Genomic DNA, 26,089 nt, shown 5'->3' with positions numbered 1-26,089 from the left:
TATTTATTTAAATTAGATCGACTTTAATTTAATATATTTTTGGTGTGATCTTAAGTCGGCAAATTAAAGACCGCAAGATAAAATTGTTGTTGTTTAGTAAAATTGTAAAGTAAATTGTGCCGCCATCTCGTGGGCTTTTTAAAGTCCCATTCTCCGAGTTTTATTTTTAAAATCTCTACTCAATCGACCAACGTTAAAAGTATTAAATCGAGGATTCCCCGATTTAAATATAAATAAATGTAAATGAAAAATATATGTGGATTAAAATCGATCGTAAGGTTGTATCCGAGTGAATTTTTAAACTATTTACATATTTAAAATAAAGATAAACTAAAAAAATAGCACAGCGTAACGAGAATATATTTGTTTAAAATGTTGTAGGAACTGAGGAGTCAATAGACTTATTGAAAATAAATCTTAAACTATTTGTTTAATTATTTAATATCTGTAATAAATCTATTATCAGTTATCTCTGTCATTTATTGTATATATATTTATATTTATTTAGAATAAAATTGATAGGCAATCAGCCAACCAGCCTTAAAAAATTCATTTAAAAATATTCCCGTAATTATATAATAATAATTATAATAAATATAATTAAAGTATTGCCAGAAACAAATATATAATCAATTAAAAATACATGTAACAAATATTGATAGAGGTAATTGATATGTTGCAACGTTTAACAATAGCGATACGATATGGTACCTACCGGTAGCTATTTTTATCATTACTATTTATTATTTATCATTATCATTATCATTATTATTATTATTATTATTTGTTTTAATCAGTCGTATTGCGTCATTGACGCTCGGATTGTGAATTTCGAATACAACCTTTTTTTTTTACATTTCTTTAAAAAAATCTCTTTCATTCTTTGTTCTCTTAAGTCTCTTGTGCGTGAGGTTAAAAAATAATAACGCACGAAAAAATATTTAAATAAAATTTAAAAATAGCAAATAATAACCTAAGGGAAAAAATCTATCACCCAAAGCACTTTAAACTTTAAAATCTACCTAACCATCCATTAATTTCATTTATTTATTAAATACTCATTTGTTTGTTTACTTGTTTATTATTTAGTGTTTTTTTTTCTTCTGCAAAATAATACTGAAGTCGCACGTGGTGCCTATCACATGTCTATTGATTTATTTTAAAAAACATTCGCTCGAAAATAAAAATAATAATAATAATAATAGTAATTTTAAAAAATTGTGTTTTATATGTACCTATAAAAAAGATGACCGGTACAACAACACACGTAACCCTGTTTATAAAGACAAGCAAGGCTTGTATTTTATTTAACTTTTATAATAAAATCCATTCACTCAATTAAAGTCTTTACGCGGATCGAAAATTTAGCGATTACTGTACGTAGCTTTTTACGCGACACGAGATTTAATATCTGTTAGGTGAATTTTATAAATTTCGATCCCTATTTGACGATACCCGTTTCCCTCCCGCTTAAAAACCCCCGACTCACCCGTTTATATGTTTCATTATCCCCTTACACGTTCGCTTCCTTCAAATATCCTGTAGAAATTTTAAAACAAAATAATAATCGCGTGTATTATATCATTTATCAGTTACTCTCTATAAGTTTATTTGTTTTATTTATTTATTATTTTTAATATGTTTTTATTATTTTTTCAACATCTATCGTAGATTTGTCTGTGGCTATCCCTGATGTGTTAGTTACCCTGCGCTTCCGTCTGGTTTGTCCAAATATTTATTTATTTATTTATTTACTTTTAATATTATTATTATTATTATTAGTATTATTATTATTAATATTATTATTATTAGTTATGGTTTATCCAAATATTTATTTAAATTAACTTACTGTCTTTAATAATATTATTTTATTCGTCAAAACTGTTTTCTCTACGATACGAGCTTAATAATTTTTTTTTTTTTTTTTTTTAAATTTAAATTTACTTTATTTAAACAATCCACGTATTTATATTTTATTTAAATATTATTAATTTGGTAAATCCTTTTTCTTATTACGAAAAAAAAAATATATATATTATAAATATATATATATTTAAATTGCCCTCGATCTTTGGAAAAATGTTTCAAATAATAATCTCGCTCTCATCGACTCCACCAATTAAACGCCAATAATTCAATTAAAATTTCTAATTAATAAATCAATAATATCAATCAACTTTTAATTTAAAAATATAAACAATATCAAGTATCAAATAATTCAGAAACGAAATATTTACAACTAAAAACAAATTTTGGAATTGCATCAATTATTGCACTCGTTCCCGTGCTTTTTCAAAATATTTATATACACAAATTTATATGCATATATATATATATATATAGATATATATATATAGACACCTTATTATAATATATCTTCGTTTCTTTTTCATTTTTCGCTCGTTTTCCGACAAAAAAGCAAAGCAACGCGATAACCTAACGCGAAAATAAAAATAATGATAAAAATAAAAAAAAAATATTTATGTAAATATATATATAACTAAAAAAAATTTCTCCGTTTATTTCCGCGTCAGAACCCTACGTACATATATATATCACGTTGGATTCCGTTATTTCTCAGCTCCGAAAACCGTCGTCTCAAAAGTTCCCTTTAAATTTAAACCATTGCACTGCAGATCTCTTTACATTAGAGAGGATGAACGAAGGCTAAAAGAGGCGCTTGTTTTCCTTCCGGTTACCACTCCCTCATTCTTACTCTCATCCTTTCTTCCTTTATACGCATATACACATACCCGCACACACATCCAGATATACGCACACTTGCTGACGAACATGAGATTATTCAGAACCAGAGCATCCATGCACCAAACGAATGAAAAAAAAAAAAAAAATGAAAGAAGAAAATAATAAAAATATGAGAAAAGAGAGACATTTTTCCTCGCGGGTAAAAACTCTTTGACTTTAGCCGCTATATCTTTTTTACATTACAATATTCAATTATTTGATACGCGTGTTAGTCTCATTTCTGATACTGAGTTCCTATACATCGCTTCCTATTACACGGGCCACATTATACAAACAACAACGACAACAACAACAACAATATCAACATCCTTACTGTTGTTTAAATTGTCTCGTTAAGTATTTACTCATTATTATTGTTATTGTTGTTGTTATTATTATTATAATAATAATAATAATAATAATTAATTTTACAAAAGAATCTCTCTCACGTGGACGGGAGTCTACCCTGCTTCCCAGTCGTCAATCCACGTCTCTCATTCGGCACCATTCTGCTGGAGCAACGCGGGCGCGGACTGCGGTGGCTGTGGAATATCGTGAAGAAGACGTTCTCCAGGTGAAGGTGAAGGCGATCGGCTTGGTGGCGTTAAATCACAGGGACCGGCGCCGGCCCGGCTGTCGCTGCGACTACCGAGTCCGGGATTGTTGTTGTTGGGAGACTCGAAGGCTTTCTGCTCACTCGGTGGCAGCAAATGGACCATGTTAACAGGCACGGGGAATGTGCCAAAGTCCGGGTAGAATCCTTGGTGCAGTAGCGGATGAGGGGGGAATCCTGGATCGTCTGGATGAGGTAATCCTGCCAGGGGATGTGTTAGTTGTGAGGGAGGTGGAGCGATTGCTTTGACATTATTGTTTAGTGAATTCATAACCTCACCGGTGGCTCCCGTGCAGTCTTTGCGGAGCTGTTCAAGTTTAAGACTTTTTCCGTACTTGCCACGTACATACATCAGCAAACTGTTGTAAGGAATCCCGAAGATTCTGCTTGCTTGGGAGGTTGTCATTTTTTTATTCCAAACGTGCTGGAGGGCTTCGGTCAATTCGGCATTGGTCCAAGATCTGGGTGGGCCTCCACGAGGTGCGCTGTGTTGACCCTTCGGTCTCCCGAGTGGCATTCGCGAGTGGTCCGACCATCTGCGAGGTCCATCTTCGCCTCGATGTTTCTTTGACTTCTTCGTCGGATGATGAATTAAATTCGCGCCACCAAAAAGTCCATGAAGAGCTTCAGGTTTGAAGCTGTCGTGTAAGTCCGCGAGCAAGAGTCCACGTTCCAGTCCTCCATGGGGAAAGAGACCTCCACCGAGGGGTGACGAGCCGTCCATTGGGAAGACGGATCTTCTTGGTGTCAAGGGCGAGTCCTGCTGAAAAGGATGGTGCAGGCGATTTGGACCCTGAGGACTACCTTCACGCTGTTGGTGATGATGCGACAGTTGAGACTGCGGATGACTCGTAGGTGGTGCCCATTGTGCTGCCAGGTGACTCAAGCTTGCCAGGTACTCGCTGTGATGATGAGGAGGCGTTAATGACAACGCTGACAAGGCTTGCATCCCCGTCGGTGGAAGGTCTTGGATTGAACTGTCGGGTTGAAGACTTGCTCCAGTTAATGGTGAACCTCTGGGACTACTCGCTGCCTCACTTTCAGTTTTTATCGCATGCTCGCTTGGTGACGGTTCTGATCTTTTCATTGATAAATTTTCTGCTATATCTTCATTTCGATTATTTAATTGCTGTTGCTGTTGAAGATGTTGTTGTTGTTGTTGCTGCTGTTGTTGTTGTTGCTGTTGTTGTTGCTGCTGCTGCTGCTGCTGCTGTTGTTGTTGTTGTTGTTGTTGTTGATGAATCGATTGAAAATTTTGCGGAGAATGATGACTATTTGTCGTCGTAAAATTCAATCCCGGTGGACTAGGACTTGGTTGTGGATGGGGTTTACTCAAATCCTGTGGTATCAATTCACCAGATCTTCTTCTAGGCCTCGCTTGTTTTCTTCTCGGCATTAGTGGAGACGTGCACTCACGCAATTCCCGTAATGAAAAATTTAAATGGCTCATATGCGGTAACCTGTCACGATCACGCATATAAGCTCGACTTGGACTACCACTGCCAGTAATGCGGTGGTGCAGGGTGTGATGGGGATTGTGATGTAAATCGGTACTACGAGCTGGTGAATTAGACTCGTCGTCAACCAGCGGACTCGTCGACTGATGTGGCGTTGGCTCTGGTGTCAAACGATCTGAACCGAGCAAGTCGTCAGCGGAAGGGGTTTCAGCTGCCGTTGGTGTCTCGGGCGGACTAACAGGTCGCGGTTCTGAAGAAGCTAAACCTCTCACCTGTAGACTCTCAGCGGCTCTCATAAGTCCTGGTAAGTCTTCATGTCCCACTCTTACTTCCCCGCGATACATAAAGTCTATAAGGGCCGCAACTTCTCGTCCAGTAAAGTCCTTGAGTACTATCACCGGATGCTTACACGGGTGCTCCGCAAATATCCTCTCGAAGAAGGGGCTGCAATCATACAAAAACTCAATTACCTTTCACATTATTTTTATTTAGATTTTTTCACTCATTTAAGAGTCTTGAGGTTTTTTTTTCTTTTTACTTTTAAACTATTTACTGGTATATATAGAGTTGTTAAATATATCGAGTGGTTTCAACGAGTTTCAACGATTTATTTAACTAATTTATTGATTTCAAATGTCAACGGACTTAAACTTGTTACTTTATAACGCCGACAATTAATTAAATTGAATTGAACTAAATTAAATTAAATAGTTTCGTTTATTGGAACAAACTGTTTGATTGTAATATAATAAGTTTTATTATAATAATATATATGTATGTATGTAGGTTTTAAATGAAATAAAATTTACCTGCAGGCACTGAGGACGACTTTGTGAGCACGTAAGCTGCTGTCAGAGCACGACAGAGTGACATCGACGAATATCTCGGCGTGTAGGAGTGCCTCGAAGGCCTGGAGAATGTGGGACTGGTGGTTGTTCCACCGTAATGAGTAGTGGGACTGTAGTGCCATGCCACCGTCGGGACTTTCCGCGGTGCTCGACATTTTTCAAAACTTATTACGCGCGTCGGAGCCACCTTGCAATCATATATACCATTTATTTTATTATTGTTATTGTTTGGTCCGCCTTTGGTGACCAGGGTCCAGGTTATTTTTATCGTATCTCTCACACCGAGTCCACTTTATTTCTCATTATTTAAATTCCATCCACTTTTTTTGTGGCCTTTCACCGCCTGAAAATTTTCAATTCAAACGAAACAAATTCAAATAATTGTTTTTTTTTTTTTTTTTTTTTATAAAAATTTAATTTTTTATATTTACATTAAAAATTTAGCACGACAAAATTTAGTTTCAAGTTAAATGTATAAAATTTAAATATTTAATAAATTATTGGGTCAATACATAAATATATAAAGTGAAATACTAAATTTATAAAATATAAAATCAATTAAAATCTATGAGGATGACAATTTAAATGAAACTTTAGAAAACTCTGTTTAAATAATTACACCTGATCCCTTTTCTCACTATGCAAATATACATGTATATATAAATTTTCCTAAATCTGTCAATTAATAATAATTAGAACTCGTTTACAAAACCGCAAAACTTTTAATCAACCGAACCAATACTTTATGAGCAAAGTTTATAAATTATTAACACACATGTCGCGTCTTTTAATAACTCCGATCGGTTTTTCGTCAACCCCTACTATTTTCGTCCCTTAAAATCACTCTAGTTCTGGTTTATTAGATTATCAGTTACAAATTACAAGTCATGAAATCACCGTCTTTCGCTCTCTCTCTTTCTGAAACTTTAAAGAAAAATATTCTTTCATGGAACACGTTGTGCGCTCGCCGAAAACTCTCGGTAACTTTGTTTCCTAACTCACACGTGTTCTAACCAAAAAACTTAAAATTTTCTCAGTTTTCCATTTAAAAAAAAGTGAATAAATAAATAAAAATATAAAGTATTAACCACAAATTATTATAACAATAAATTCATTTATTTAAATAAATTTAAGTCAATAAAAATAAAATAGAATCATAAAATCACATGGGCCACTATTTTTCTGCACGCGAGGGCCGAATTTATTTTTCATCGTTTATCATCCGTGACTCGCCGCACGACCGACGGGATCGATCAAACGAATTAATTGCGCCACTGGATAAATTAGTTTCACTAGATTTTTAATTTTTAAATCCCGCCCCCAGCCCGGTAAAAAAAACTGCTCTAAAAAAAAAAAAAAAAAAAAAAAAAAAAACAAAAAGAAAAAAGAAAAAAAAAAGAACGTTACTCCAAAAAATATGTAAATCCACTTACAGCACGTGTGCCTTCAGATCCTTTTGGGTAATAATTTTTTATTAATAATAATAATAATTGCACAATCACAAACACTTATCCAAATAAATATTCTCACGTTAGACATATCACTCACTTATTCACTCGTTTAAAAATAATTTAAACCAAATAAAGTAAACTAACACTTGATATATTTATTTATTTATTTAAAAAAAATGATAATAATAATAGTAATAACGACCCGCTTCCACTTAAATAATAAATTGCACGTAAAAATAATACTTGTAAATGAATCGCCAAAATGGATTTTAGTCCACAATGTTTGTTGTTTATTTGAATATTTATTTTTTTATTAAAAATCACATTATCCGAAATTTATATTTTTGAAACGAAAAAAAAAAACTTAAAAATGAAAAAAAAACTAAACAGAAAAGACTGACCGTGCTCGTGGAGTTGCGTGTGTCGGGGCACAGCGGCGTCGTCGACGGCCGGTGAGTGAATGCGCGGTGACGTTAAGCGCCCCTCCTAATACTTCCCCCCACCATAACGCTCACATATAGACATATAGATATATAGATATACATATAGACATATACATATAGTATAGTGTACAGTACAGAGTTATATCAGAGAAAGAGACACAAACTCTTGAAAAGCTCAACTCCCACCTACTGACTCGCCTTCTTATAACCCCGCCCCCGCGACTCAAGATCCGCGGACTGCCGAAAGTACAACTTTTAAGTAAACAATTGTTTCCTTTTAATCGGGATACCTTATTTTTTAACAAAAATTATTCATTTATTTACTTTTTTTCAATTTAATTTTACTATGGGTTAAAAGTAAATTTGTGTGATATAAATAAATGTGGTATGAAAGCTCGCGGGCAACTGTCCACGTGCCTTTGAGCGCGTCATCGCGGAGGTAGGAAGACCGGTGTCCCTCCTCCTGACCTCGACGCACTCGGACATTAATGAACACAACAAGTGTCCCGTTTATCACACGAACAGGCTCTCGCTAAATAAATTGAATACATTTTTTTTATTTACGAAAATGAATTTTTTTTATATTTTACTCTTAAGTGTCGGTATTTTTTATTTTATTATTTTAGTGAGTCTTTATCTATCTATTTATTTATTAGTAAAATGTTTATAAAGTTTATATGAACACGTCGAGCGTCGCGTTGTGACTGCCTCCGCGGTGGGCAATCGCTGGGAACGGAGAAAGAGACCGAGTCCCACCTCTTTGGCCACCTCCAGCAGGGTTACCAGCCCACTGGACCCCTCTCTCTTATTTTTCCCCTACTCTATTTATTTACACTAAAAAATATACACGTATCAATGATTTTAAATATTTTATAAAAAATTATTTTGTCAATAAATGCATTAGATGTTGCATACATTTTTTTTTCTCCTTATAAATTTTTATTTCCGGATAGAGTCTAGGCTACTTAAAAAAAATTAGCATAAGACAGGGGTCATGAGTCACATGGGTCAGTCATAAAGTGACCTGTCTCGGACGCACCTGCCTCGTATGAGCACCTGTGTTACCTGGGTTTCTAAAGCTTATTTAAGTTGTATAGATCAATTTAGACCCAGACCTAGACCTAGACCTAGACCTCACATCAGTTGTTGAGTTTAGTTAAGACGTTGGAGACACTTTGGGACACGCACAGTAGGTGGTCTTCGTAAAGACTTGTCATATATTTGATTTTTAAAGGTATTTTGTGTGAATAGAAGGATATTTGGGTGTAGGTTCTAAGGATTTTCGGATGATGGTTTATTGTATATACATATATATGTATATGTTAGAATGGACTATGAACTACGGACTGTTGAGATGAATGACGAGCTCAAGTACTTAAATGTAAGGTGCACGTAAGTTAAGATGTGCTGCTCTAAACTTTAATACCAAGACACTCTTGTTCTAAAACTAACTAATCTCACGTATTTTATTTTCAAGGACACTTTAGTTTGTTGGGCCCAATAAAATTTTATCTTGACAATTGGCCCCAGTGCATGTATTATCATAATTGAACATGGGTGTTTGATATATTTATGTGAGAATTTTTCTGACAGTTTTACTTCAGCGGTTTTCGATTGTAAATTTTTTTTTTTTTTGGAGCAGTCGTAATATTTTTAAAGGTTTTTTAAAAAAATAAAAATTGAGTTTGTAGTTTAATTATAATAATAAACGTCATTTGTAAGAAGATATGAAAACTGAAGGTGACAATTTATATAATGCAAAGGCTTTTGTATGAAATTATAAATAATTCGAGTGAGAATGGAAATTATCGATTGTTTTAATACTAAAGGGAATTAATAATAAATAATAAATCCCAGAGACAAAACGAGATATTAAAAACTCAAATTTTTATATTTCACGATCATTCTTTTGAATTTTGACAGTTTATTATAATTAAAATTTGTGTTCTGGTTTAAATATTTTTTTTAAAGAAATAAACATTTGTATTTATAAATTTTGGCTGAAAAATTTTGAATTTTACTTTTTTTGCGACTTTAAGCTAAAAATAAATTTAAAATTTAAAATAGATCGCCAGTGTACCAGGGGTAAAATTGGAAATTAACCGTAAAATTTTGTTTATTTTTTAAATTTCTTTATAATCTTTGCTCCATTTTTGAAGGGAAAAAAAATAATACTAGTAACTAAATACAGAAATTTGACAAAAGAATCATTGAAATTATTTTGTCTTACAAAAATAATCCAAAATAAAAAATAAATAGTCAAGTTTTCATGAAAAATTTGACTTAATTTTTTTGAAAAAAAGTTTGGAAATAAATAAAAGATTAACAGGTTCAAACAATAAGTTCAATAAATTAACTGATAGTTAATAGAACAATTAGTGGAGCAATAAGTTAATAAATGAATGTAAACACTAAACAGTAAAACTGTCATTAACCAAGTGGTCTTTGACCTTTACTAAATTGTAATTGGCATTTATATACATTTTAAGCAGCCATAAATTTGCAAGGGTCATAACCCTCGGAAATTATAAAATAAACAATAAACACAAATAAAAACAAATCACTTGTACTAAATTTTTAAAAATAATTTAAGAAGAAAAATAAAATAAAAAAACTGAACCGCGAATATTGAATAAAGTACATTATGAAAGAAAAGTCTAAAAGTTGAAGTTTAAATTATTGAGAGCTCCATTTTTTTTCGACGTACGCTCGAATAATCGCGACATTTTGTCCGCATTGATTCGGCCGTTATCGAGGCGGCCTGAACTCTAAAGCCCCAACTGAATGACACATTCAAGTAAAAGTTTTTTTTTTTTTTCGCGACTAAACTGTACATGGACACGTAAAAAAATATGTAGATGTGGATGTGAATGTGGATGTGGATGCGTACAAGGGAGTGTAAGAGAAATGCGAATGTGAATTTATAAAAAAAAAGAGGGTGTGTTTAAGGTCCACAGAAGGTAGTCGACATGAGAGAGCAGAGTAGCCTGGTGGTACCAAGTAATACACCCTAGTTACCCCCCCAGTGGTTCTCAGCTTGGAACAAATATATGGTGAATCGGTGGGGGGAAAATGTCTATGTGAGGCGCTAGAAAAGCCGAAGGTGCCCACGGTTGTATTTTTTAATTATTGATTTTAATGACGAGGGGAGCCGCTGGCAACGCCATCTTGGATGCTGGGCGGAGTAAGAAGCGGCCCCACTACTCTTTTCTCCCTTCTTTATTCATTCCTCGCACTCTTTCTGTGCTAAGCGACGACGAGAGAAAACCGGGGCTCACGTTCCCGCTCCCTGCGCCGCTTTTCCTACTTCTTTCCTTCCTTCTATATCTCACTACCCACTGGCACACCAATACCACACCAATACCACACCAATACCATGACAACTTTCACAACTACGACCAAGACTATACGACCAAGAGGATGAGGACTGAGGACCGAGGACCGAAGGCTCCCACCCCCGCCGCCTTTTTCCTTAATGCCGGAAGATAGACAGATGATAATTAAGAAAGCCGCGGGACGCGCATGAGACGACGTGGTTACTCATTCTCTCCTTCATTTTATTTTACTTTTTTTTTTTTTTTTTTTTTTTAACTTTTTTATTCACTCGATATCTACTTTTTTATTTTATTTATTTCGACGGTTTTCCACTGCCGCCTGATAAGCTACGAAATATATATGCATCATTTAATTCGCTCAAGTCATCAGTTGTTGCCTTCCATGCAAGATCTCATTGTCGAAATGGAACAACAAAATGTCTCGTTATTGCAGTATATTAGCTTATCTGCAAAATTAATACTTATTTCATTTTTATGAAAATACGCATTTTCTGTAAATACGCAGATTATTTTTCAGTAAAAATTATCCATAATGTTTAGTACAGTACAGTTTAGCACAGAATATAATCAGTCCCAAGTTCAAGTAACTACATACAAATTTGTCAACACAGGAAAATTGTAAGACTTTACTGCCAAATAACTTGAAACGAATAATAAGTTTGTCTTGGACAAATCACTCTACTGCAGAGGTTCATCTTTTGATGAATTATTAGCAGAAAATTCTAATAATTATTTATATGACGACATTTAATTCAAAAGTCGTCGGAAGCCTAATTTTGATTTTTCACAGAAAATTGTGAAATCAACTTTGGAGCAGAAAATTTAAAAAAATAAATATAAAGTGTGATATATAACTCAAAAAAATTGCGAGTGAATTTAAATATCGAAATTCACTCTATTATCCGTAATTCCGGTGGGTATGAAATAATTACTGCGCATATGGAGTAAATAGAGATTTTTTTTAGCGATCTGGAGTTTCAATGTTAAGCGAAACTCCTCTCCGGAGTGAATTTCACTCCAAGGGAATTAAATAAATAAATAGTCATCGACTCGGAATTTTCTCAGAATAAAATCCGCAAATTTTAAACAGTGCATGATTAATGAATGTTTTGATATAAAATATAAAAGGGTGATAATTTTTCAAGGGCATTATAAATCCAAGTTTCGAGCAATACTGGTTGTATGGGGAAAAATAGTTTTAGTTAGATCGTCACGGGGTGCCAACGAGTTTTGAATCCACGTGGCACGTGTTCCGTTTACGTTGGCCCATTTGTATTAAATCCGTGACGCATGTAGTCTTGATTATTGTTCTCAAGCATTAACGGCAAGACAAGGGGTTCTCTCTTACAATTACATATGCGCATACACATATATATACATGACATGGCATACAGGAAGCTAAAAAATGCATATCAATTAATTCATTTAAATAATTATTCGCATTGGGGCCATATTTTTATTTAGTTTATATTATTTATTTTTTGCTTGTAGTTTAATGTATAAAATAGTTATGCGCATGCATATGATTAGTTAGCAGTCTATGGGTGATGGGAAAAAAATGGTGAGAAAAAATTTGGGAATTGATTTAATTTAGTATAGGTATCCATATGGAGATGGGATATAACGTTTCTGTTTGTCCGGGCTCGGGAATACTTTTGTTAATGATGAATTAAAATATTTAAAAATTCTTTTTTTCGACTTAGAGTTGGTCTACTGTTCTGCTCTGTGATGGTAATGTTTAGGGGATCCTGAGGAGAGAGTCATCGTGTAGTAGAATATAGTTTGAAGGGAACCCCATCGTGAATTAATTAGTTGAGCTCGCTATAGGGTGCTACTGCCACTGTATACCCGTGTCGTATATGTATATATATATATGCTGCGACGAGTTGTGCAACTTACAACAACCGGCCGTGATCAACCGACGAAATTCACCACTCACCTTTTATTTCATTATATTATTTTATTTTATTTTATTTTATTTTATTTAATATTCTCACATCTCGACATTCGATGCCACGCATAATACTATTTAAATGCGTAGTTATAACTAAAAGAATTCAATAATGCGCCGAAAATAATTTAAATAATAATTTATATTGTGTTTATTTAAATCGTCTTTTGTTAAATTTTAGTGTGTATCGTTTTCAAGTCCCTTTTAATATTACGGTGTCCTTGTTTTTAATTTTGATTTATCGTATGTGGATATTTTATTTACTTACAACTATATATTATTTATTTCTTTTTTTTTGCTACTTGAATTTATTACAAATAAAAAAAAATATTGAATTCAATAAAAATTTTTTTAATTACTTGGTTGAAAAAAAAAAAAAAAAAATATATAATAAAGCGATTTAAACTCATTATTGATAAAATAAAACCTAAAACCAATAACAAAAAAAGAAAAAATTGATCTTCTCACGACAGGATGTTGGATCCCTTTGGGTGAGCCTTTCGTCACAGCCGTGATTCACACTCCGGGATTATATGACCCGAAGAGCTGTGAGAGAGAATGTCAAGAAGCAAATGAAAGAAGCTGGGTAAAAAGTACAGAGGAATAAGAACAAGAGCAAGAATGAGAACGAGAAGGAGAAGAAAAAGGAAAAGAATAAGAAGAACAAGAATGTTTAAAGAAATCGCGACTACAGCCCACAGTGTAAGTGTGCACGGTGTGCACCGAGCGGATGATCTCGATAGTCGTGTTATAGGTCGTCAGTTTTCGCGCGATCGGGACTCGAGCGAAACGGAGCGAATCGTGCTCTGGACTCCTACCACCGGCCCCTATAACCCTACTCGCCGAGAGACTACGTGAGATAGATGAATAAGAAAAGAAGAATACATATACATATATGCCGGATTTATCCTCGGTCCTTTACTCATCCAAGTTCCCACAAGCTTTATGCTGGCTCGACCGCGAAATTTCCTTTTTATCTCCTCTACCTTCGTCACCCTATCCCCCACCTGCCCCACTCGCAGAGTCTCAGATCTACCTTTAGCCTACGCTAGCTGCTCCTCTCATAATACTCATGCTCCTTCCCCATCTCCATCTCCATCTCCTTCTCTTTTTCCTTCTCCTGCTCCTTATCCTTATCCTTATCCTTTTTTACTTATGTATACTCTTTTCATTCGCCCCACACTCACCCTGACAAACAAATCCTCTCGCGAAACATTTAAATCGTGCGTGAAGTTGACAGTGGAAAAAAATTTAATACTGAATTTTAAAAATTTTCATGTATTAATATATGCACAGTATAATATATCTTGTACACACTATATTTAATAATATCTATATGTATATATCATGCTTAGAAACATTCTTATCCATATCCTCATTATACTATCATGTTAAAGTTTTTAATGGAAGCACGGGATCATAAATCATCCGCTGACGTTTATGAAGGCATAAATGAAAGCATTAACATTTTGTGATAGAAACATTTTCGATTTACTTTTATAAAAATTTATTGTTTTATTTGAGTTATTTATAAAAATCTTACGCTGAGAAAAATTTATCCCTAACATCAGATCAACGAATTTTGAATTTCAATTTCAGACTGAGAGAATTCTATCATTTCAATAATTTATACTTAAACGCTACACACTATTGTCATTTATTATACATGACGATGTCTTCTAGTGAGAAAAACCAGAAAAATAGAGTTCTGTGAGAAATTAGATTTTTGAATCCAGATCCACATAAGAAAAAATAGGGATAATACGAGAATGACTATCTGTAAAGAGTAGCCCGTAACTTTGCTCCTGTTGGGAATAACCCATCATACCATAAACGTTTTTTGTTCATTATGATGCCCTCGAGTCGGAAAGGCCATGAAAAGTCCTGGGAATAATTTATTTTTTGAGTTGAGACCCATATGAGTCATGGTGGAGATGGGTGGACATGGGTAGAGATGATTTTCTATAAAGAGTAGCCCGTAACTTTGCTCCTGTTGGGAATAACCCATCATACCATAAACGTTTTTTGTTCATTATGATGCCCTCGAGTCGGAAAGGCCATGAAAAGTCCTGGGAATAATTTATTTTTTGAGTTGAGACCCATATGAGTCATGGTGGAGATGGGTGGACATGGGTAGAGATGATTTTCTATAAAGAGTAGCCCGTAACTTTGCTCCTGTTGGGAATAACCCATCATACCATAAACGTTTTTTGTTCATTATGATGCCCTCGAGTCGGAAAGGCCATGAAAAGTCCTGGGAATAATTTATTTTTTGAGTTGAGACCCATATGAGTCATGGTGGAGATGGGTGGACATGGGTAGAGATGATTTTCTATAAAGAGTAGCCCGTAACTTTGCTCCTGTTGGGAATAACCCATCATACCATAAACGTTTTTTGTTCATTATGATGCCCTCGAGTCGGAAAGGCCATGAAAAGTCCTGGGAATAATTTATTTTTTGAGTTGAGACCCATATGAGTCATGGTGGAGATGGGTGGACATGGGTAGAGATGATTTTCTATAAAGAGTAGCCCGTAACTTTGCTCCTGTTGGGAATAACCCATCATACCATAAACGTTTTTTGTTCATTATGATGCCCTCGAGTCGGAAAGGCCATGAAAAGTCCTGGGAATAATTTATTTTTTGAGTTGAGACCCATATGAGTCATGGTGGAGATGGGTGGACATGGGTAGAGATGATTTTCTATAAAGAGTAGCCCGTAACTTTGCTCCTGTTGGGAATAACCCATCATACCATAAACGTTTTTTGTTCATTATGATGCCCTCGAGTCGGAAAGGCCATGAAAAGTCCTGGGAATAATTTATTTTTTGAGTTGAGACCCATATGAGTCATGGTGGAGATGGGTGGACATGGGTAGAGATGATTTTCTATAAAGAGTAGCCCGTAACTTTGCTCCTGTTGGGAATAACCCATCATACCATAAACGTTTTTTGTTCATTATGATGCCCTCGAGTCGGAAAGGCCATGAAAAGTCCTGGGAATAATTTATTTTTTGAGTTGAGACCCATATGAGTCATGGTGGAGATGGGTGGACATGGGTAGAGATGATTTTCTATAAAGAGTAGCCCGTAACTTTGCTCCTGTTGGGAATAACCCATCATACCATAAACGTTTTTTGTTCATTATGATGCCCTCGAGTCGGAAAGGCCATGAAAAGTCCTGGGAATAATTTATTTTTTGAGTTGAGACCCATATGAGTCATGGTGGAGATGGGTGGACATGGGTAGAGATGATTTTCTATAAAGAGTAGCCCGTAACTTTGCTCCTGTTGGGAATAACCCATCATACCATAAACGTTTTTTGTTCATTATGATGCCCTCGAGTCGGAAAGGCCATGAAAAGTCCTGGGAATAATTTATTTTTTGAGTTGAGACCCATATGAGTCATGGTGGAGATGGGTGGACATGGGTAGAGATGATTTTCTATAAAGAGTAGCCCGTAACTTTGCTCCTGTTGGGAATAACCCATCATACCATAAACGTTTTTTGTTCATTATGATGCCCTCGAGTCGGAAAGGCCATGAAAAGTCCTGGGAATAATTTATTTTTTGAGTTGAGACCCATATGAGTCATGGTGGAGATGGGTGGACATGGGTAGAGATGATTTTCTATAAAGAGTAGCCCGTAACTTTGCTCCTGTTGGGAATAACCCATCATACCATAAACGTTTTTTGTTCATTATGATGCCCTCGAGTCGGAAAGGCCATGAAAAGTCCTGGGAATAATTTATTTTTTGAGTTGAGACCCATATGAGTCATGGTGGAGATGGGTGGACATGGGTAGAGATGATTTTCTATAAAGAGTAGCCCGTAACTTTGCTCCTGTTGGGAATAACCCATCATACCATAAACGTTTTTTGTTCATTATGATGCCCTCGAGTCGGAAAGGCCATGAAAAGTCCTGGGAATAATTTATTTTTTGAGTTGAGACCCATATGAGTCATGGTGGAGATGGGTGGACATGGGTAGAGATGATTTTCTATAAAGAGTAGCCCGTAACTTTGCTCCTGTTGGGAATAACCCATCATACCATAAACGTTTTTTGTTCATTATGATGCCCTCGAGTCGGAAAGGCCATGAAAAGTCCTGGGAATAATTTATTTTTTGAGTTGAGACCCATATGAGTCATGGTGGAGATGGGTGGACATGGGTAGAGATGATTTTCTATAAAGAGTAGCCCGTAACTTTGCTCCTGTTGGGAATAACCCATCATACCATAAACGTTTTTTGTTCATTATGATGCCCTCGAGTCGGAAAGGCCATGAAAAGTCCTGGGAATAATTTATTTTTTGAGTTGAGACCCATATGAGTCATGGTGGAGATGGGTGGACATGGGTAGAGATGATTTTCTATAAAGAGTAGCCCGTAACTTTGCTCCTGTTGGGAATAACCCATCATACCATAAACGTTTTTTGTTCATTATGATGCCCTCGAGTCGGAAAGGCCATGAAAAGTCCTGGGAATAATTTATTTTTTGAGTTGAGACCCATATGAGTCATGGTGGAGATGGGTGGACATGGGTAGAGATGATTTTCTATAAAGAGTAGCCCGTAACTTTGCTCCTGTTGGGAATAACCCATCATACCATAAACGTTTTTTGTTCATTATGATGCCCTCGAGTCGGAAAGGCCATGAAAAGTCCTGGGAATAATTTATTTTTTGAGTTGAGACCCATATGAGTCATGGTGGAGATGGGTGGACATGGGTAGAGATGATTTTCTATAAAGAGTAGCCCGTAACTTTGCTCCTGTTGGGAATAACCCATCATACCATAAACGTTTTTTGTTCATTATGATGCCCTCGAGTCGGAAAGGCCATGAAAAGTCCTGGGAATAATTTATTTTTTGAGTTGAGACCCATATGAGTCATGGTGGAGATGGGTGGACATGGGTAGAGATGATTTTCTATAAAGAGTAGCCCGTAACTTTGCTCCTGTTGGGAATAACCCATCATACCATAAACGTTTTTTGTTCATTATGATGCCCTCGAGTCGGAAAGGCCATGAAAAGTCCTGGGAATAATTTATTTTTTGAGTTGAGACCCATATGAGTCATGGTGGAGATGGGTGGACATGGGTAGAGATGATTTTCTATAAAGAGTAGCCCGTAACTTTGCTCCTGTTGGGAATAACCCATCATACCATAAACGTTTTTTGTTCATTATGATGCCCTCGAGTCGGAAAGGCCATGAAAAGTCCTGGGAATAATTTATTTTTTGAGTTGAGACCCATATGAGTCATGGTGGAGATGGGTGGACATGGGTAGAGATGATTTTCTATAAAGAGTAGCCCGTAACTTTGCTCCTGTTGGGAATAACCCATCATACCATAAACGTTTTTTGTTCATTATGATGCCCTCGAGTCGGAAAGGCCATGAAAAGTCCTGGGAATAATTTATTTTTTGAGTTGAGACCCATATGAGTCATGGTGGAGATGGGTGGACATGGGTAGAGATGATTTTCTATAAAGAGTAGCCCGTAACTTTGCTCCTGTTGGGAATAACCCATCATACCATAAACGTTTTTTGTTCATTATGATGCCCTCGAGTCGGAAAGGCCATGAAAAGTCCTGGGAATAATTTATTTTTTGAGTTGAGACCCATATGAGTCATGGTGGAGATGGGTGGACATGGGTAGAGATGATTTTCTATAAAGAGTAGCCCGTAACTTTGCTCCTGTTGGGAATAACCCATCATACCATAAACGTTTTTTGTTCATTATGATGCCCTCGAGTCGGAAAGGCCATGAAAAGTCCTGGGAATAATTTATTTTTTGAGTTGAGACCCATATGAGTCATGGTGGAGATGGGTGGACATGGGTAGAGATGATTTTCTATAAAGAGTAGCCCGTAACTTTGCTCCTGTTGGGAATAACCCATCATACCATAAACGTTTTTTGTTCATTATGATGCCCTCGAGTCGGAAAGGCCATGAAAAGTCCTGGGAATAATTTATTTTTTGAGTTGAGACCCATATGAGTCATGGTGGAGATGGGTGGACATGGGTAGAGATGATTTTCTATAAAGAGTAGCCCGTAACTTTGCTCCTGTTGGGAATAACCCATCATACCATAAACGTTTTTTGTTCATTATGATGCCCTCGAGTCGGAAAGGCCATGAAAAGTCCTGGGAATAATTTATTTTTTGAGTTGAGACCCATATGAGTCATGGTGGAGATGGGTGGACATGGGTAGAGATGATTTTCTATAAAGAGTAGCCCGTAACTTTGCTCCTGTTGGGAATAACCCATCATACCATAAACGTTTTTTGTTCATTATGATGCCCTCGAGTCGGAAAGGCCATGAAAAGTCCTGGGAATAATTTATTTTTTGAGTTGAGACCCATATGAGTCATGGTGGAGATGGGTGGACATGGGTAGAGATGATTTTCTATAAAGAGTAGCCCGTAACTTTGCTCCTGTTGGGAATAACCCATCATACCATAAACGTTTTTTGTTCATTATGATGCCCTCGAGTCGGAAAGGCCATGAAAAGTCCTGGGAATAATTTATTTTTTGAGTTGAGACCCATATGAGTCATGGTGGAGATGGGTGGACATGGGTAGAGATGATTTTCTATAAAGAGTAGCCCGTAACTTTGCTCCTGTTGGGAATAACCCATCATACCATAAACGTTTTTTGTTCATTATGATGCCCTCGAGTCGGAAAGGCCATGAAAAGTCCTGGGAATAATTTATTTTTTGAGTTGAGACCCATATGAGTCATGGTGGAGATGGGTGGACATGGGTAGAGATGATTTTCTATAAAGAGTAGCCCGTAACTTTGCTCCTGTTGGGAATAACCCATCATACCATAAACGTTTTTTGTTCATTATGATGCCCTCGAGTCGGAAAGGCCATGAAAAGTCCTGGGAATAATTTATTTTTTGAGTTGAGACCCATATGAGTCATGGTGGAGATGGGTGGACATGGGTAGAGATGATTTTCTATAAAGAGTAGCCCGTAACTTTGCTCCTGTTGGGAATAACCCATCATACCATAAACGTTTTTTGTTCATTATGATGCCCTCGAGTCGGAAAGGCCATGAAAAGTCCTGGGAATAATTTATTTTTTGAGTTGAGACCCATATGAGTCATGGTGGAGATGGGTGGACATGGGTAGAGATGATTTTCTATAAAGAGTAGCCCGTAACTTTGCTCCTGTTGGGAATAACCCATCATACCATAAACGTTTTTTGTTCATTATGATGCCCTCGAGTCGGAAAGGCCATGAAAAGTCCTGGGAATAATTTATTTTTTGAGTTGAGACCCATATGAGTCATGGTGGAGATGGGTGGACATGGGTAGAGATGATTTTCTATAAAGAGTAGCCCGTAACTTTGCTCCTGTTGGGAATAACCCATCATACCATAAACGTTTTTTGTTCATTATGATGCCCTCGAGTCGGAAAGGCCATGAAAAGTCCTGGGAATAATTTATTTTTTGAGTTGAGACCCATATGAGTCATGGTGGAGATGGGTGGACATGGGTAGAGATGATTTTCTATAAAGAGTAGCCCGTAACTTTGCTCCTGTTGGGAATAACCCATCATACCATAAACGTTTTTTGTTCATTATGATGCCCTCGAGTCGGAAAGGCCATGAAAAGTCCTGGGAATAATTTATTTTTTGAGTTGAGACCCATATGAGTCATGGTGGAGATGGGTGGACATGGGTAGAGATGATTTTCTATAAAGAGTAGCCCGTAACTTTGCTCCTGTTGGGAATAACCCATCATACCATAAACGTTTTTTGTTCATTATGATGCCCTCGAGTCGGAAAGGCCATGAAAAGTCCTGGGAATAATTTATTTTTTGAGTTGAGACCCATATGAGTCATGGTGGAGATGGGTGGACATGGGTAGAGATGATTTTCTATAAAGAGTAGCCCGTAACTTTGCTCCTGTTGGGAATAACCCATCATACCATAAACGTTTTTTGTTCATTATGATGCCCTCGAGTCGGAAAGGCCATGAAAAGTCCTGGGAATAATTTATTTTTTGAGTTGAGACCCATATGAGTCATGGTGGAGATGGGTGGACATGGGTAGAGATGATTTTCTATAAAGAGTAGCCCGTAACTTTGCTCCTGTTGGGAATAACCCATCATACCATAAACGTTTTTTGTTCATTATGATGCCCTCGAGTCGGAAAGGCCATGAAAAGTCCTGGGAATAATTTATTTTTTGAGTTGAGACCCATATGAGTCATGGTGGAGATGGGTGGACATGGGTAGAGATGATTTTCTATAAAGAGTAGCCCGTAACTTTGCTCCTGTTGGGAATAACCCATCATACCATAAACGTTTTTTGTTCATTATGATGCCCTCGAGTCGGAAAGGCCATGAAAAGTCCTGGGAATAATTTATTTTTTGAGTTGAGACCCATATGAGTCATGGTGGAGATGGGTGGACATGGGTAGAGATGATTTTCTATAAAGAGTAGCCCGTAACTTTGCTCCTGTTGGGAATAACCCATCATACCATAAACGTTTTTTGTTCATTATGATGCCCTCAAGTCGGAAAGGCCATGAAAAGTCCTGGGAATAATTTATTTTTTGAGTTGAGACCCATATGAGTCATGGTGGAGATGGGTGGACATGGGTAGAGATGATTTTCTATAAAGAGTAGCCCGTAACTTTGCTCCTGTTGGGAATAACCCATCATACCATAAACGTTTTTTGTTCATTATGATGCCCTCGAGTCGGAAAGGCCATGAAAAGTCCTGGGAATAATTTATTTTTTGAGTTGAGACCCATATGAGTCATGGTGGAGATGGGTGGACATGGGTAGAGATGATTTTCTATAAAGAGTAGCCCGTAACTTTGCTCCTGTTGGGAATAACCCATCATACCATAAACGTTTTTTGTTCATTATGATGCCCTCGAGTCGGAAAGGCCATGAAAAGTCCTGGGAATAATTTATTTTTTGAGTTGAGACCCATATGAGTCATGGTGGAGATGGGTGGACATGGGTAGAGATGATTTTCTATAAAGAGTAGCCCGTAACTTTGCTCCTGTTGGGAATAACCCATCATACCATAAACGTTTTTTGTTCATTATGATGCCCTCGAGTCGGAAAGGCCATGAAAAGTCCTGGGAATAATTTATTTTTTGAGTTGAGACCCATATGAGTCATGGTGGAGATGGGTGGACATGGGTAGAGATGATTTTCTATAAAGAGTAGCCCGTAACTTTGCTCCTGTTGGGAATAACCCATCATACCATAAACGTTTTTTGTTCATTATGATGCCCTCGAGTCGGAAAGGCCATGAAAAGTCCTGGGAATAATTTATTTTTTGAGTTGAGACCCATATGAGTCATGGTGGAGATGGGTGGACATGGGTAGAGATGATTTTCTATAAAGAGTAGCCCGTAACTTTGCTCCTGTTGGGAATAACCCATCATACCATAAACGTTTTTTGTTCATTATGATGCCCTCGAGTCGGAAAGGCCATGAAAAGTCCTGGGAATAATTTATTTTTTGAGTTGAGACCCATATGAGTCATGGTGGAGATGGGTGGACATGGGTAGAGATGATTTTCTATAAAGAGTAGCCCGTAACTTTGCTCCTGTTGGGAATAACCCATCATACCATAAACGTTTTTTGTTCATTATGATGCCCTCGAGTCGGAAAGGCCATGAAAAGTCCTGGGAATAATTTATTTTTTGAGTTGAGACCCATATGAGTCATGGTGGAGATGGGTGGACATGGGTAGAGATGATTTTCTATAAAGAGTAGCCCGTAACTTTGCTCCTGTTGGGAATAACCCATCATACCATAAACGTTTTTTGTTCATTATGATGCCCTCGAGTCGGAAAGGCCATGAAAAGTCCTGGGAATAATTTATTTTTTGAGTTGAGACCCATATGAGTCATGGTGGAGATGGGTGGACATGGGTAGAGATGATTTTCTATAAAGAGTAGCCCGTAACTTTGCTCCTGTTGGGAATAACCCATCATACCATAAACGTTTTTTGTTCATTATGATGCCCTCGAGTCGGAAAGGCCATGAAAAGTCCTGGGAATAATTTATTTTTTGAGTTGAGACCCATATGAGTCATGGTGGAGATGGGTGGACATGGGTAGAGATGATTTTCTATAAAGAGTAGCCCGTAACTTTGCTCCTGTTGGGAATAACCCATCATACCATAAACGTTTTTTGTTCATTATGATGCCCTCGAGTCGGAAAGGCCATGAAAAGTCCTGGGAATAATTTATTTTTTGAGTTGAGACCCATATGAGTCATGGTGGAGATGGGTGGACATGGGTAGAGATGATTTTCTATAAAGAGTAGCCCGTAACTTTGCTCCTGTTGGGAATAACCCATCATACCATAAACGTTTTTTGTTCATTATGATGCCCTCGAGTCGGAAAGGCCATGAAAAGTCCTGGGAATAATTTATTTTTTGAGTTGAGACCCATATGAGTCATGGTGGAGATGGGTGGACATGGGTAGAGATGATTTTCTATAAAGAGTAGCCCGTAACTTTGCTCCTGTTGGGAATAACCCATCATACCATAAACGTTTTTTGTTCATTATGATGCCCTCGAGTCGGAAAGGCCATGAAAAGTCCTGGGAATAATTTATTTTTTGAGTTGAGACCCATATGAGTCATGGTGGAGATGGGTGGACATGGGTAGAGATGATTTTCTATAAAGAGTAGCCCGTAACTTTGCTCCTGTTGGGAATAACCCATCATACCATAAACGTTTTTTGTTCATTATGATGCCCTCGAGTCGGAAAGGCCATGAAAAGTCCTGGGAATAATTTATTTTTTGAGTTGAGACCCATATGAGTCATGGTGGAGATGGGTGGACATGGGTAGAGATGATTTTCTATAAAGAGTAGCCCGTAACTTTGCTCCTGTTGGGAATAACCCATCATACCATAAACGTTTTTTGTTCATTATGATGCCCTCGAGTCGGAAAGGCCATGAAAAGTCCTGGGAATAATTTATTTTTTGAGTTGAGACCCATATGAGTCATGGTGGAGATGGGTGGACATGGGTAGAGATGATTTTCTATAAAGAGTAGCCCGTAACTTTGCTCCTGTTGGGAATAACCCATCATACCATAAACGTTTTTTGTTCATTATGATGCCCTCGAGTCGGAAAGGCCATGAAAAGTCCTGGGAATAATTTATTTTTTGAGTTGAGACCCATATGAGTCATGGTGGAGATGGGTGGACATGGGTAGAGATGATTTTCTATAAAGAGTAGCCCGTAACTTTGCTCCTGTTGGGAATAACCCATCATACCATAAACGTTTTTTGTTCATTATGATGCCCTCGAGTCGGAAAGGCCATGAAAAGTCCTGGGAATAATTTATTTTTTGAGTTGAGACCCATATGAGTCATGGTGGAGATGGGTGGACATGGGTAGAGATGATTTTCTATAAAGAGTAGCCCGTAACTTTGCTCCTGTTGGGAATAACCCATCATACCATAAACGTTTTTTGTTCATTATGATGCCCTCGAGTCGGAAAGGCCATGAAAAGTCCTGGGAATAATTTATTTTTTGAGTTGAGACCCATATGAGTCATGGTGGAGATGGGTGGACATGGGTAGAGATGATTTTCTATAAAGAGTAGCCCGTAACTTTGCTCCTGTTGGGAATAACCCATCATACCATAAACGTTTTTTGTTCATTATGATGCCCTCAAGTCGGAAAGGCCATGAAAAGTCCTGGGAATAATTTATTTTTTGAGTTGAGACCCATATGAGTCATGGTGGAGATGGGTGGACATGGGTAGAGATGATTTTCTATAAAGAGTAGCCCGTAACTTTGCTCCTGTTGGGAATAACCCATCATACCATAAACGTTTTTTGTTCATTATGATGCCCTCAAGTCGGAAAGGCCATGAAAAGTCCTGGGAATAATTTATTTTTTGAGTTGAGACCCATATGAGTCATGGTGGAGATGGGTGGACATGGGTAGAGATGATTTTCTATAAAGAGTAGCCCGTAACTTTGCTCCTGTTGGGAATAACCCATCATACCATAAACGTTTTTTGTTCATTATGATGCCCTCAAGTCGGAAAGGCCATGAAAAGTCCTGGGAATAATTTATTTTTTGAGTTGAGACCCATATGAGTCATGGTGGAGATGGGTGGACATGGGTAGAGATGATTTTCTATAAAGAGTAGCCCGTAACTTTGCTCCTGTTGGGAATAACCCATCATACCATAAACGTTTTTTGTTCATTATGATGCCCTCGAGTCGGAAAGGCCATGAAAAGTCCTGGGAATAATTTATTTTTTGAGTTGAGACCCATATGAGTCATGGTGGAGATGGGTGGACATGGGTAGAGATGATTTTCTATAAAGAGTAGCCCGTAACTTTGCTCCTGTTGGGAATAACCCATCATACCATAAACGTTTTTTGTTCATTATGATGCCCTCGAGTCGGAAAGGCCATGAAAAGTCCTGGGAATAATTTATTTTTTGAGTTGAGACCCATATGAGTCATGGTGGAGATGGGTGGACATGGGTAGAGATGATTTTCTATAAAGAGTAGCCCGTAACTTTGCTCCTGTTGGGAATAACCCATCATACCATAAACGTTTTTTGTTCATTATGATGCCCTCGAGTCGGAAAGGCCATGAAAAGTCCTGGGAATAATTTATTTTTTGAGTTGAGACCCATATGAGTCATGGTGGAGATGGGTGGACATGGGTAGAGATGATTTTCTATAAAGAGTAGCCCGTAACTTTGCTCCTGTTGGGAATAACCCATCATACCATAAACGTTTTTTGTTCATTATGATGCCCTCAAGTCGGAAAGGCCATGAAAAGTCCTGGGAATAATTTATTTTTTGAGTTGAGACCCATATGAGTCATGGTGGAGATGGGTGGACATGGGTAGAGATGATTTTCTATAAAGAGTAGCCCGTAACTTTGCTCCTGTTGGGAATAACCCATCATACCATAAACGTTTTTTGTTCATTATGATGCCCTCGAGTCGGAAAGGCCATGAAAAGTCCTGGGAATAATTTTTTTTTTTCCGTTGAGACCCATATGAGTCATGGTGGAGATGGGTGGACATGGGTAGAGATGATTTTCTATAAAGAGTAGCCCGTAACTTTGCTCCTGTTGGGAATAACCCATCATACCATAAACGTTTTTTGTTCATTATGATGCCCTCAAGTCGGAAAGGCCATGAAAAGTCCTGGGAATAATTTATTTTTTGAGTTGAGACCCATATGAGTCATGGTGGAGATGGGTGGACATGGGTAGAGATGATT

At 37.0% G+C, this 26,089-nt stretch overlaps 1 protein-coding gene across 4 annotated transcripts in view; it reads right to left on the bottom strand.

The window, feature by feature from the left end:
- Positions 1–1,967: 1,967 nt before the first annotated feature.
- Positions 1,968–26,089, bottom strand: part of LOC103574771 (protein jim lovell) — a 69,474-nt gene continuing 45,352 nt past the window's right edge. For 3 of the 4 annotated variants that reach the window (XM_014445352.2, XM_014445353.2, XM_014445354.2), the window contains 2 exons: positions 5,625–6,006; positions 1,968–5,259 (listed from right to left, as the gene is read on the bottom strand). In XM_014445352.2, coding sequence (XP_014300838.1) covers positions 3,240–5,259; positions 5,625–5,818 — 2,214 coding nt within the window. In that variant the 5' untranslated portion in view covers positions 5,819–6,006 and the 3' untranslated portion in view covers positions 1,968–3,239. Of the gene's footprint in view, positions 5,260–5,624; positions 6,007–7,096; positions 7,186–26,089 lie in introns of those variants that run through there. The other variant, XM_008554289.2, reaches the window with a different exon arrangement.

This window comes from Microplitis demolitor, chromosome 2 (assembly GCF_026212275.2).
Source record: "Microplitis demolitor isolate Queensland-Clemson2020A chromosome 2, iyMicDemo2.1a, whole genome shotgun sequence".
NCBI classification, from domain to species: domain Eukaryota; kingdom Metazoa; phylum Arthropoda; class Insecta; order Hymenoptera; family Braconidae; genus Microplitis; species Microplitis demolitor.
This window is presented reverse-complemented; position numbering and strand designations above follow the sequence as displayed.